Raw genomic sequence first — 14991 nt, 5'->3', positions numbered from 1 at the left:
TTTAAAAGATTCTTTCCTTACAATGTAATTGCTACTTTTTCAAGGCACTGCATTCTACAGCTATTTCTTTCGTCATTTTTCCTGATTCCTCTGTGGGGAATAGAAACCTCCCTTTCCCCCAGCCCAATTAAATTCTAAATGTTGGACATAGACATATCATTTCTCACTAAAGTAGAGGATTTTGCATTAAGAAAAGGGATTATGTATTCATTAGCATTAATATAGTCCTATTTGTTTCTTTCAAAGGAGTATCTAGACATATCAGTAGGCGTGTCTGGACTTGGATACCTATGGCAATCTGTACAGTGGAGTTTTGGGTATTGATAACCACAGAGAATGACCACAATTAAAATGCATCTAAGGAATGTAGAAAACCATTCAGGGTTTGAGCTTGGATCCTAATTGGCAAAAATTATTTTTTTGAACATTTTTGTTTGGTTTAAATTGATTTTGTTTAAGCAATTTCATTCATTTTTTTTTCTTGCTAGGTAGAGAGAGACAGGTACTATTATTTAAGTCAAAAGAATTGAGTGACATGCCTAGAGTATGGAATATTCAATTTTCAACTTAGAAGACTTGTTTCTGTCTTTCTGAATGTATTAATAGATTCTGGAATAACAGGCATTTTCTTAAAACAAACACATAAAAAAGCAAGGAAAACAAGAAAACTATCAAATCCTATAGTAGTTCACTGCAGGAGAGAACAATAATCATCTTTTATAGAAATCTTTTCTTCAATACTGGGAGCAAAGCAAATAAACAGATGTAATTCCCCCTGATTTATTAAATCATTTGTTCTACACGTAATTGAGAGCCTGAAACATACATTGCATTGAACCAGGCACAATAAGCACTACAAAGGAAATTTTTGCTGCAGTTGAAGAAATAAGACACACATGAAAAATTAACTGCAAAGCAAGATTAAGTGTGAAATGAACTGCAGCAGGGTTCAGATGAATGCAAGATTAAGTAAAGACAGTGATAAGAGATGGTGTCATGAAAGAGACAAAATCTGAATGAGATTGTAACTAACATATGCTTTCCAAGAGGCAAAGAAGAAACTGAGGACAGCACAATTGAGAAGCATAACATAGAGATCCAGGGAGATAGAAATGCACACACAGTGCTTAGAAAGTTCACATCAGCCTTGTGGAGTAGATTCCTGCTGGAAAATAGTGAGAGGTAAATCATAAAGGTGAGCTATGGAATGATTTTGAACTAGGACATCATAACATAGTGGCAGGGGTATTTTATGGAGGAAATGGAATGATGGTGTACAGGCTGGTTTGGAAAAGAGGAACTGGTAGGAAGGAGATAAATCATGAAGTAATTAGATTGTCTAAACCCAAGCCAAGATGATGGCAATGAAAAGAGAATTCTTGCCATCAGTCGTATGAAGGGATTTTGTGAAATGATTAGACTTGTGACTGGAAAAGTTTGAGACTTAACATGATGTTAACAAGTTACAGCTAGTTCCTAATGGCTGTAGTCGATACTTTAGAATCATCTTCTTTATAAGAATACAGCACATTCTCTAACAGCTACTTCTCAGGCACAAAGCAATGAAAACCCATTTGTGGGTCCATCTCTAGCTATTTTTGAGAACTGAGTGGGGAGTAAAGTGGTCTGGTTGTGGTTCAAACTTTATAAGGGATTCTTTCTGAGGCTGGATATACCAGCCTTTTGACCAGTCTTTCCCAAAGTGTGTTCTGTGAAATATTAAACCCCAAAGATGTTTTTAGTAACAGCATTCCACAATTAAGCCTGTTTGCAAACACCAAAAACTCTCTCACTTGGAGATCACACAATTCACTGGTGGCCCTTTTTGCACAAAACACTGACATGTTGCTCAGAATTAAAGGTCTATTAAGGAAAGACTATATACTAGACACACTTTTAAGTTCCTAAATAAATAATCATCTTGGGTTGTAGAGTATGGAGAATTATCTAAACCAAGAAAACACAACAAGGATAGGAAGCAGAGAAAGAAAATAAAAAGGGGAAAAGATAGATAATTCAAAGTGCTTATCAAACATGAATTGCAGAGAGCTATAAGAATGTGCTGTGAGAAGAGTTCCACACAGGTAGCCTACAATATAATCCCAGTGCAAATCTCCCTAAGCCAAGAATGACCCTCAGTGGATCCTTCTCTCCTTTGGTGTCATCCGACCCTACTGAATAAAAAGATGGTTGTAAATATACAATTGTCTTGACTTAAATTTTTCGATTTAGAATGAGTTTTTACATTCATTATAGGAATTCTAACTCCAGAAAGAATAAGACAAGATGAAAAGGACCTTTCTAGAGTCACTGACTGCCTCCAGCTGAAGCAGTTTTGGCAATAAGTCAGAAATCAAAACTCCTTTGACAATTTGCTGAATGAACCTGCTTCCTAAGTTCTTGGCAAATATTGACAACCTTAAGAAATACTTTTTTTTTTTTTAACTCAGAAAGTAAGTACATGGAGGTTAAGTGCTCCAGCCAACTGGGAAGAGAAGATTATTCTTAAGCAAGAGGAAGATTGCAAACTATCTCAGAGTTATAAAAACATCTTTATATCAATTTTCCAAAGCAGTCTCATACCTCTTGACTGATTTGCTCCTCATGAAAGCCCTATGTGGTAAGTGGCTTTTGCCTAGTATTTTACAGATGAGAACAGCACCACAATAACTATCAAAAATAACTATAGTATGAGAGACTTTGTGCAAAGTGTTTTACCTACATTGTCTAATTTAGTCCCCATAGTAATTCTGTGAGTTAGGCACACAATGTAATTTCCATTATACAACCAAGAGCCCAGAAGACAGAGCCAAGACTTAATGGCAGAACCTAGGTTTAAATTCAGGTCCCTCAGATTCTAGATGATATTCTCTACTATCTCTGACTTGTCAGAGCCAGTTAAAGGATAACCTGAGAATATTGACTCTGAGCTGCCCAATTCCTGATCTATGCACCCAGTGTAGTGTTCTCTCCATTTGCATGTTGTTTCAGGCTACCATTAATAATCCATTCTCTCAAGTATCGTCTAAACTAGAAGTGGGTGACATATAGACTGTGGACCAAATCTGGCTTGCCTTATGATTTTTTATGGCTCATCAGCTGAAAATCTTTTCTACCTTTTTATGTGGTTGAAAACATCAAAATAATACATTTTTGTGATGTAAAAATTAAAACCAAATTTCAGTGTCCCTAAGGTAAATTTTGCTGGAACACACCCTATGCACATTCATTTATCTGTTGCCTATGGGCTCCTCCACGCTGTCATCATAGAGTAGTTGTAAAAGAGACTCTATGTCCCATATAGCTGACTTTTGGTCCAAACTCTCCAGGACAGCCCCCACCCTGAGCCCCAGAAGAAGAAGAGCCAGAAGACATGCAGAGGAAATATAAATACAGATTCAAGTTTGGTTCCCAGTTCGACTATCCAGGAGCCACAGGGATGACTTTGCCCAAGTTATTCAACTTTCACGTGCTTTGGTTTGCTTCATTTGAGAAACAAAGCTGTCTGTAATGCCATACTTGCAGTACTACTGTGAACATTTTGTGAAGCGGTATGTATAAAGTATAAAGCAAATAGTAGGAGCCATTTGGTAAATGGAATCTACCTGTTTGTTGGTGGTGCCTCTGAGTTCTTACCAGTATGTGCAGATCATAGGGTATTAGAAATCTTTGGTGCTAACTGGCAGATAAATGAAATGAAATGAAATTGCTATGGCTTATACAGAATGATAGGATAAAAATATGTGGTAAAACATAGGACTTGTTTTCCTGTTGGGCCTGAGTAACAATAAAGCTTTTTCGTGGTGGTGGATTAAGCAACTGCAGTCAATGAAAACCAGATATTCCATCCACCTGCACCTGATAGGATCATCATTAAAGTCCAGACCCAAACTTGTAAGACTGCCTGGTGAATTACAAATACTTCTAATTCAACAGCCCTTTCAACTCTCTTCTACCAACATTCCTGATAACCCTGATCCAATCCTTTTAAGGAAGAAAAATAAAGTAATTGTTCTTTCATAGTAACAGAATGTTGAGTTCTAGTTCACTTGGCATTTAATCTACTCTTTAGTGATTAATGCACTAAAATGATCCTCAAATGCTTTCCTTTTTCTAATAGTCAAAGCAACATTTCTCTTCTTTCCCTCAAAATACGTTGCCAAGAAGATTGTGAAGCCAAACTCTAGGTTCATCCAACTCAAGTCCTACTGAGCATGCAGACAAAAGAATCTTTCTTCTAAAGATTAGGCATCTGGGAAACCTTTAGTACCTGGAGCTGTCAAACATACTCATTCCTCAGGTGGGGAAAATGCCAACAACTGGCAAGTACTTCCTTACCCCTTCCTAGTTTTAGGCAGCTTTGTCTTCTATTGTACACACCTAAGGTAACATCTGACCCAGAGTCAGGTGTTAGGAGTATGAAATTTGTTTCTGGTGCTCTATCCAATACTCTCCCACAATCTCTTTCTATAAAATCTCAAAACCTTAAGCTTTCTTTCCTCAACTGCAAAATGTTCTTGGACAGAGATGTATCTTGGTTATTTGTGCTCTGTATAAAATAAACAAGCAAATCCTGATCCTTCTACATTCAATCATACACATACACTGACTGTGAGTTTCGGGGGTGGAGTGGTGGAATTTTCTTTTCTTTCCTTCCCCTCTCCTTTCCCTTCTTCCTTCCCTCCCTTCCTTCCTTCTTCCAGCCCATCCTTGCTTCCCTCCCTCTTTTTCTCCTATGTTTCTATGTGGAATGAAACAAAATAAAACAAAAATGCTCTTTTCTGGTTAAGAGATTTCAGACAGGGAGTTTTAGTGGGTAAAGGAGCATCACTCTACATTTAAATTTGGTGGTGGCTGTTTGCTTTAGCAACTGGATGGCACCACTTGGCCCACAGGGATACCTTGGAAGAAGTAGGGCAGGCCAAAGAGAGGTGGGAATAGTGGGTAGGGGAGGAGGGGATCTATATCTTTTAGTGTTCACAACAATCCAACCCAGCAGGTTGTATTAAAATCACTTTAGAAGTGAGGAAGTTGGGACTCAGAAGGGGTTAAGTAATTGTTCAGAGCCACTTAGGAGCAAGTGACTTCTTGCAGGAGACCAGGTCCGTTGGTCTTCTCTTGTGTTTAGAATGACCTAATAAGTCAGACTGTGTTTGTGCATAGGCATGCTCTTCAGCATGATCAGAAATAACTGTCTCATCCTAGGCAGCGTAGCCAAAACACAGAGCTGGCCAGTTATTTTTCCTGTCTCTGCAGCTGCCTCTGGATAGGAACTGAAGACTGGGGGATGTCAAGGGGAAAGTGGTGGGCAGATAGCCACACTGTAACCATTTGTCCCTGAGTGAAAATCTGAAATATGGCACCAACACGTTGAGTGTCGTTAAGGCAACTGGTAAACTGAAAAGATGACCACCTCCTGCAATAAAATAAAAGTCATCAACGGCTTTAGGGGACAAAAGTTGAAACATACCTCTATCCAAAATAGTGGCTGCTGCTTAAAATCCTTGGGATAGAAGCACCGAGGATGCCTACACTAGGAATCACCGCTTGTGGTTCCCAGAGGAAGTAGTAACCAGATCATCAGATGGCTCTGCCTGGCTGTGATCTTACAAAGTTAGGCACAGGCACTTAAGGGAAGAACTGCTTTGAGTTAAAGGGACTGATTTTCAGTTTGGGTTCTGCCTCAACTCACTGTGAGAGTTTGGACAGCAGATTCCTAATTTCTAAGATGAAGAGGCAGAATAAGGTGATGTCTCAAGTTGTGCCCAGCTTTAGGAGACTGATCTACTTCCTGTTAAAATAGTTCTATAAAAATTAAAAGTTGGCATCACATTTTCCCAGCTTATGAAAGATGATCCTGCATTTCTCCCTGCCTCTCTGCTGCCTTCCTTCCTTGCTTCTTTCCTTCCCTTCTTTATGCCTCTTGCCTTCTTCTCTTTCTCCTGCTTTTCCCCAGGAAGCAAAATCTCAGTGTAGGAATGATTGCTGGTGCCTTCAAGACAGAGACTCTGACATTCTTGAATTCATTGTCCTCAGGAGAGACACACTGTGTACTCTGCTTACATGAGCCATCTTTCTGCCTCCAATTCTAGGTCTCCTAAGTTTTCCACTTTGCTTTCATTTTTGCTTTTCTGGTTCCACTAAAGGGAACATGGATCCTTATAGTAAATGTGTTGAGAAAAGACTATAACCCCTTCCTTTGCCTTTGGATTCAGGTTTCCACACCGCCCTTTCCTGATACAAACTCTCACCGGAGCTCCTTGGAGAGCCACAGGCAGGAGTGTTGGGCTGGGGGAGTTTGTTTTATTCAAGCCTTTGGTCAGGGCAGAAATATTTCAGCCCAATCGATATCACCTCACGGGAAAATAATAATAGTACTCAACACACAAATGCCGGCGGTGCTGCTATTCCCGCTGATACTCACAGTTCAACTGCGTTCCGGGGGAGGTCGGAGGGAATCTCTGTCACCTTGCTGTCTTGGCAGAGGAAAACTTTGTTAGAGCAGTGACAGAGACGATGATAACATCCGGAGCCCAAGCTTAGGAATGCCAGCAAAGAGACCAGGAGCAAGGCCATACTTATTTATCCATCCACCTGTTTCCTTCTTTCACTAGCAGCAAGAAACTGCCTCAGATTTCTGGGACTCCACAGAGTGTCCTTCTGAGAAGAGATCTGCCTTGAGAACCTGTGAGGTCATGTGACCCGCCAAGGGATACTTTTTTTTTTTTTTTTTTTTTTTTGGTCACATCCAGTTGAGTAAAATTCCTGTGTGCCAGCAGTGATTTCCAAGGCAACATAAGCTATTCCCTTATCTTTTAAGATTGGGTTTCTTATACCTTGACCCAAGGAAGACAGCAAATAGAACCTCGATGCCTATCTAGAGAACAGTTGGTGTTATGTCACTGAACAAGGGTCCCTGCTGGTCACCATTCTCTTCTCAACAAAGCGACCTGATCGACTTTCTCTCCAAAAGGCACAACTGTAAAATGACACATCACTAAGGGGTACTGATGGGAAGAGGGGCAGGGCCTGTTTTCAGTCTTCAGCATCAGCTTCTTCCTCTGGCCCATCTAATGTAAAACTAGACCTTCTGGATGGGAGTCATTGATCCTCTTTCTCTTTGTAATTAATGGCATTACTCAGACGTAAATAGGAGAGTTAGCAATCCCAGGCAGATCTGTACTTCTCTACAGAGATATCTGACCTGAGGGATCTAAGGTCTGAGCTGTTTCTGGTGGGGAACTGGTAAATACCATCATGATCTTGTACTCCTCCCTCATGTCCTTTTTGACTTCTCTCATTTCTAGGCGCTGAAGATTGCCCGGGCCTTTTAGCAGTTGGCACAAATGAATTCATTAAATCTATACTTTTGGGCTGATGGTATAAATCCATACTTTTAACTTTAAAGTATTTCCTGTAGGTGACAGTTTGACGCTATCCTTGGCATTAGTAATCTCCTTGATGGTGAGGGATATGAGGGATATTTGGCAGTGCTTTTAGTAAAGTGGTTTTGTCCTTTCAACTCCAGAATCTATGAAGATTAAAAGACATGAAATTCTCTAAAATCATGCCTACAGCTTATTACCTGCTAAAATTAGTTTCAACACCATCTTTAGATAATTAGTTGCACAAAATTGAGGCTCATGAAAGTGCTAAAAATATATATCTATTCCCCACTTCTGTCTCCCTGAATGGATTAAATTATCAGGAGGAAAACAGAAGTAAGTGATTTTGGGGGGTGAAGTTGCTCCCTAGCTTTTTCTGGAAACAACTGCTTCATTCTAATTCTGGGAGTGGAAGATAAGAACAGTATCAGTATGGACTCCATATTGTTAACAATTTTGGCTAACATGAGCAGTTAAATTAGTTCACTCAACAATGGATCCAAGGAATTAGTCTTTCAGATGGAGAATGTTGGACTTAATTCAATCATTCAACTAATGCTTAAGTTTATTTTAAAATATTCGTATCAATGCAAAAGGGATTTCTTACTTGTGCTGGAATAACTCCAGTCATGAAAAAACATCACCAACTGAATCTCCACACACATACCTCTGCCCAACAAACCCCCACTTAAATTTTGGAGAGTTCCAATTATAGCTGAATTAGTCTTTGTATAATGAATTAAAATATTCTTTTTATTGAGATTTTTATTTTTAAATATATGTCATGCTGGATGCAGTGGTACATGACTGTAATTCTAGTGACTCAGGAGGCTGAGGCAGGAGAATGGAAGTTCCGGGTCAGCCTGAGCAGCTTAGTAAGACCCTGTCTCAAAATAAAAAAAAAAAAATTAAAAAGGACTGAGGATATAGCTCAGTGGTAGCATGCCCCTAGTAAATAAATAAATAAATAAATAACACTACATCAGATCATATGTATAACATGCAATTTATTAAGCATAATAATAAGCAACTGTAGACAAAAGAGTAAAAAGATATAACCAATTCTGTTGCACCTACTCAGTAGATTCTCCCTTATCCCTTCTTAATGTTCCTATGCCCAGAAGTGACCATTAGTCTGATTTTTTAAAAATTATTTTATCACCAATGTATGTATCTCCAAATGTACATATACATACATACATTGTACAAACTACATATATATATATATATATATGTAGTTTAGTTTTTTATTGGTCTTGGATTTTATACAAATGATATTTTAAGTAATCTTGCTACTCACCATTTTATACTAATTGACATTTCTAAGACTCAGACATGCTGTTCTGGGTAACTGTAGTTATTAATCTTCACTACTGTATGATCCACTTTGCAATTTATGTTTACATTCTCTTGTAATTTTTCTTTATCCTGAGGTCATAAATCATGAAAATATTCTCTTATATTTTCTTCTAACAGTTTTATAGTTTTTTTCTCTGTGAATTTTAGTCTTTGATCTAGTTGGTATTGGTATTTATGTATGGTGTGAGTCAGGGACTCAATTTCAGTTTTTATGTAATAGAAAAATTGTTTTTATCCATATGGATTAATAATTTGTTCCAGAACCACTTATTGAATAGACTATCCTTTCTCCTTTAATTTATAAAACTAACTTTCTTATATCTCAAGTAACTCTTTTGCATGGGTTTGTGTCTAAGCTTTTTCATATTCCATTGTCTTTTTATCTATAATGCACCAATGTTATACTGTCCTCAATTACTAGATCTTTAAGGTAAGCATTAATATATAGTAAGAAAATACTTCTACCATTTCTTATAGGATAGGAGTATTTGACCTATTTTGGACCTTTATGAAAGAATTTTAGAATTAGCTTATTAAACTCCTTGAAAAGAAACCACAATTTTATTTGGATGAACTTACATTGATTGTCACCTTTAAGATATTAAGTCTTCTATATATCAATTTTTATAGTCCTTCTTTGATGTCATTCAATAAAGTTTTATACTTTTATCCACAAATGTCTTAATATCTTAAGCTGATTTCTAGACATAACATATACATGTTTATGCTGTTGTTAATGTTATCAATATTTAAAGTCACATTTTTGTTTATTGTCATGTAAAAATGCAACTGATTTTGGGCTACTTATCCTTATATTCAATTATCTTGTTTCATTTTTTTATGTAGACTATCTCAACATCTAAATAATTCCATGTGTATGTGTGTATAAATGAAAATTTATTTCTTTTCAATTCCTTCCAATGTCCTTTCCTCCTTTGCCCTCTTTCTCTTCCTATCCCTTCCCTCTCTTTTTCTCCCTTTTTATTTTCTTCTCCTTCTCTTTCCTTTTTTCTTTATGACAATAATTTTATCGTATTAACCTACTCATATTCCTGGGATTAACATACTTGGTTATGAGTTATTGTCATTTTATGCAGTGAGAGATTTGATTTAATATTTTATTTAGGATTTTTGCACCTATGTTCATAAATAATTTGGGGATTTAGAAATGAATAATTATATGTAATTTGATTTCTAATTTTCCTTTCCCATGCTGTCCTTATATGGCTTATTATCAAGGTTATATTTGTCTTATAAACTGGGTTGGAGAATAATCCCTTGAATTTTGTCCCAAAAGAAAAAAAATCTATTTTAGATTCTAATAATCTATTTGTTAAAAGTATGACTGTTATTTGCCTGTAAAACCATTAAATCCTGGTTTTGTGTGTGTGCGTGTGTGTGTGTGTGTTTGCACATGCATGTGCATTTGTAGATTTAAATATTTTTTCAACTTTTAAAATTGTTATTGAAGAGACCTTTTATTTCTTTTTAAATTCATTATTACAATTTTTCTAGGAATTCTTCATTTTATTCAAGTTTTAAATTTGGTCATAAAATTTTAGTATTTTCTTTTAAAATCTTTCCCAAACTATTTCTAATGTTGTTTAATTCTGCCTGGTTTCTTTTTATTGATCAGCCCTATCAGATTTCCTTTATTGTATTTGTCCTTCCAATGAACCGACATTTGCCTTTAATGTTCTTATTCTACTTTTGACTTCTTTCCACAATTTTTGTCTTTTTTTCCTTAATTTTCTTTGTTCTTTGCTTAATCTCTTATATGAATGTCAGCTTAAAGTCTTTAGTCTTTTTTCCTTTCTAACATATACACTATAAATTTGACTGTGATTTGTTTGAGTTCTATTCTTCAAATACTGACAGGTAAACCTTTCATTATAATTTAATTCTGAGTTTATCTTAATTTCACTACTTTGGCACACAGATTGACATATGTGCTTTTAAAATTTAAAATAGCAGAGGTATTTTACTATCTTTTTACTATCAACCTTTAATTTAATTGTACAAGGAACAGAGAATGTAGTCTATGTTGATGTTATTTTTTCCCCTAAACATATTAAAAGTTTTCATGACTTAGGATGCAGTTAATTTTTGCAAATATTCAATGTGAACTTAAGAAGAAAAAATGTTCTATTTTCTTGTTGCCAGGTTTTATATTTACCCAATATAGCCAACTAATTATTTTCCTAAAATCTTCTACACATTTACTAAAATTTAAAATTTAGCTTAAATAATTGAGGTATTTCTACTAAAATTTCACAAGTGATATTTTTGTTTCTATAGTCATGTTCACTTTTCTTTATATATTTAAAGTTTATTTTATTTGGGAAGAACATGTTTAGAATGATATGCCTGGTAAATTAAATTTTCTATCTTTTGTTGTACCTTACTTTATTCAGAATATTGCCTTTTACATTGGATTTTATTTTATCTGACTTTAATATAGATATATCAGCTTTTCATTTTATGAATATTTTTCCTTAATTTTTTTCCTAGTTTGTGCTTTCAACCTTTCTGTGTCTTTGTTTTAGGCATGATTTTTATAACCACTTATCAACTGGATTTTGTGTTTTAATCCATTCTTAAAATCTCATTCTTTTAACAGATGAACTTAGTTATTTACATTTTATTGTAATTATTGATTGATATGAATTCCTTTTATTCTACCGTGCAACTTTGCCTTCTATTTGTTCTAATTTTACAGTTCATTTTTCTCCTTTCTTATCTTTTGTTTGTCAAATTTTTTGTGTTTGTTTCTTTTATTGCTCTTCTGTTTTGTTTTCTTATTCCACTTTGTTCTATCATTGTACAAATTGTATAATCTCTTTATAAATTTTCATGGTAACTAAAATTTTTACCTTTTATTTATGCTTTTATTATATACATATATCTTTTGCCTACAAAAGTGATTTTATCAACATTTTAACTCCTCTTCTGAAAAAAATACATGATCTTGAAATTGAAAGTTTAATCAGTGACTACATAACATGTATTTATTATTATCCAGTTTTTTTTTCTGTCATTATTGTTTTATTGTTTTATTCATTCAGTGTTTGCTTACACTCCCTGACACTTTTGTTCATGGAGTTTGTAGGAGTTTGGATTATTCTCATTTGACTTTGTAAATACTGTATTGGAAAGTTTTGAGAAGCATTGCTTATAACTCAAAATAGTCTCTGTCCAAAGAAAAGCCTTAAAACAATCAAAGATAGCTAATTTCAGTGATATAGTGGCAAATGTTTAACAACCAAATCTTCAGGAAAAAAAAAGTCCTAAGTATTTTTTTTTTTGAGGCTATTGTGAATAAACTGGTTTTCCTAATTTCTCTTTCAGAGGATTCATCACTTATGAATAAAAATGCATTAGATTTATGTGTATTGATTTTATATCTTGCTACTTTGCTGAATTCATTTATTAGTTCTAGTAGTTTCTAGTGGAGTTTTTTGGATCTTCTAAATATAGGATCATGTCATCAGCAAATAGTGACAGCTTAAGTTCTTCTTTTCCTATTTGTATCCCTTTAATTTCTTTGGTCTGTCTAATTGCTCTGGCAAGTGTTTCAAGGACAATATTGAATAGAAGTGGTGAAAGAGGGCATCCCTGTCTTGTTCCAGTTTTTAGAGGGAATGCTTACAGTTTTTCTCCATTAAGAATGATTTTTTCCTTTATAGTTTTTTTATTGTAGACAAAAGAAAACTATAAAGAAAAAAAAATAAAATAAACTGTGCCAGTCTCCCCATGCCCCCCCCCAAAAAAGAAAGAAAGAAAGAAAGAAAGAAAGAAAGAAAGAAAGAAAGAAAGAAAGAAAAAAACCCCATATATCCCCCCTTGGCAGTTAGAATTGCAGCCTTTGAGATGTGAGTCTGCTGCATTTTCTCATTTACTAGCAAATCAATAAAAACTTCTTTTCCTTTTTTCTCAAAAAAAAAAAAAAAAAAGAATGATTTTGGTCAACATCATTACCCTAGGTACATGTATGATTACACAAATGATATGAATCTACATTGTGTACAACCATGGAAACAAAATGATGTACCCCATTTGTGTACAGTGAATTAAATAAAAAGTCCTTATTTTGTATCATTTGTTTTGTTTCCATGGTATAAATTCTTTCACGATAGCCTACATCAAGCATTCAGTGATGCCACCAACTTCAAAACATTTGACCAGTTCTCGTTCTGCTCATATGAGCTGGTAGGGGTTGGTTCCTGCATATCACTGGTTATTTTGTACATCTTGAACCATGTTTTCACTTGTCTAGGCAACCCCCAAATTCTTTAGCCATTTCTAATTAGACTTTCATGTGCTAGAGAGTATCTGAATCTTTACTTTTGAATAACCTCCAACCTGGGCTGTTTTGCTTTAGTGATTGCAGATTTAGTTGTGTGTTTAGCTCCATTGTGAGTTCTCTGAGCTTTATGAGGGTCTGGCCTGACAGAAAGTGTTTTAGGGTAAGAATATATGCACAAGGGCTTGGAAGCAGCTCTGAAGAGTTACATTCTTCTTTTATAGTTAGGAGAAACACTACTCATTCCATGGTCAGAGAAGTGGGCATAACCCATAAAGAGAAATAAAATTATGGCATTTGTTGGTAAATGGATGGAACTAGAGACTATCATGCTAAGTGAAATAAGCCAATTCCAAAAAAAACAAAAGCTAATGTTCTCTCTGATATGCAGATGGTAGCTCACAATGGTGGGGCTGGGGTGAAGCGAGTCAGGGAAGAATAAAAGTACTTTGGATTAGACAAAGATGAATGCAGGGAAGGGAGGGGAAATAGGAAAGACAGTAGAATGAATCAGACATTATTTTCCTATGTGTATATGTGATTATATGACCACTGTAATTCTACATCATTTACAACCAGAAAAATGAGGAATTATATTCCATATATATAAAACATATGTAAAATATAATATAATGTTGAAATACATTCTACTGCCATGTATAACTAATAAGAGCAAATTTTAAACAGCAATGTTTGGCACGATCATTAGGTACAGAAAGAGAGGAAAAATATCCCTCTACTATAAAAAGCACTTAGATGTGAAAAATGAGATTAGTGGTGATAAACCTGAATTAAGTTTTTTATAATTAAACAATCCACTGTTGAAAAGTTTATGTGGAATACAGATCTTTTTTCTGTTTCTGTAAATCTCCTCTTTGACTGGGATCCTTTTTGTATATTATCTCTAATTGCCTTCCTTGCCTTTCCTTCCATTTATTCTGTTTTATGAACAGCTTTCTTTTGAATCACTGCCAGTTCTTCCTTATATTAGAGGATACCTTATAAGCAACTTGATGCTGTCTTTAGGTTACTCAGGCTTCCACGTTGATTTCCTAGAGAGCGAGACATATGCAAACATCAGGGGTGTGATCATAACTATGATTATGATAGTCTTAGGAATCTGTCTCTTAGGAATTCTGCATCAAGGTCCATTTCAGCTTCATGAATTGATGACATAAAGTTTCTCAAACATCATAGATCTCAAATCTCAATAATGAGGCAGTAGCCCAGCTTTGCTTTGCTGAACTGGAAGAGGAATGTGGTTTGTTCAGACAGATTTTATTTCTTGGACTTGGACTATCTCGCAAACCTGTGTGTAATTCTTCACAAAGGAGGGTTTGTCATAGGTCAGAAATTTGAAAAGGCTTATAAATAAATCTGAAAATTAATTTTCAAGCCAATTTTCTTTTCCTTGTTGGGAATTCATGTGAAGATAATGCCTCTGAGTTTGGTGGAAGAACACCTGGATGCTCTTTGGCTGGGAATAAAGGTGTCCTAACGGTAGAGAAATAGCTACATAAAGGATAAAAATCTTACAAGTAGGACTGAAAAATGAGTTGAGGTAGAAACATTTGTACTAGGAACTCTCCTGTCAGAAGGAAACTAAATTTAAAGAATAGAAGATGATGCAGGTTTCTTTCTTTTGTATTGAGATATTGGATTTTGATACTTAAAAAAGTACACCAAATTATTATGTCTAAAAACAAACACTGTTTTATTCATTATTCTGAGGGTCAGTAATTTGGTCTGGGTTCAGTTGAGTAGTAGACTTGTCTGGGTTACTCATGTGTCTGTGGTCAGCGCTGGGTGGGTTGGGATCTGTCTGGTGCAAGATGGCTTCAGCCTGGATCCCTTATCTTGCTGCACATCCCTAGCAGGCCAGGTTGGTGCTATGTACATGGTGATAGTCCAGGAGACTCAGTGTTGGTGCATTGTTATGGTTTA

General features: G+C 35.5%; 1 protein-coding gene across 2 annotated transcripts in view; it reads right to left on the bottom strand.

Annotated features, from left to right (window-relative positions):
• The window catches only part of Fshr (follicle stimulating hormone receptor), a 157409-nt gene extending 150833 nt beyond the window's left edge, over window positions 1–6576 (bottom strand). For both annotated transcript variants that reach the window (XM_047523033.1, XM_047523034.1), the window contains exon 1: window positions 6425–6576. In XM_047523033.1, the coding sequence (XP_047378989.1) occupies window positions 6425–6576 (152 nt within the window). The remainder of the gene's footprint in view (window positions 1–6424) is intronic.
• Window positions 6577–14991: the final 8415 nt, after the last annotated feature.

The sequence above is a fragment of the Sciurus carolinensis genome, chromosome 13 (genome assembly GCF_902686445.1).
Source record: "Sciurus carolinensis chromosome 13, mSciCar1.2, whole genome shotgun sequence".
Taxonomy (NCBI): Eukaryota; Metazoa; Chordata; class Mammalia; order Rodentia; family Sciuridae; genus Sciurus; species Sciurus carolinensis.
This window is presented reverse-complemented; position numbering and strand designations above follow the sequence as displayed.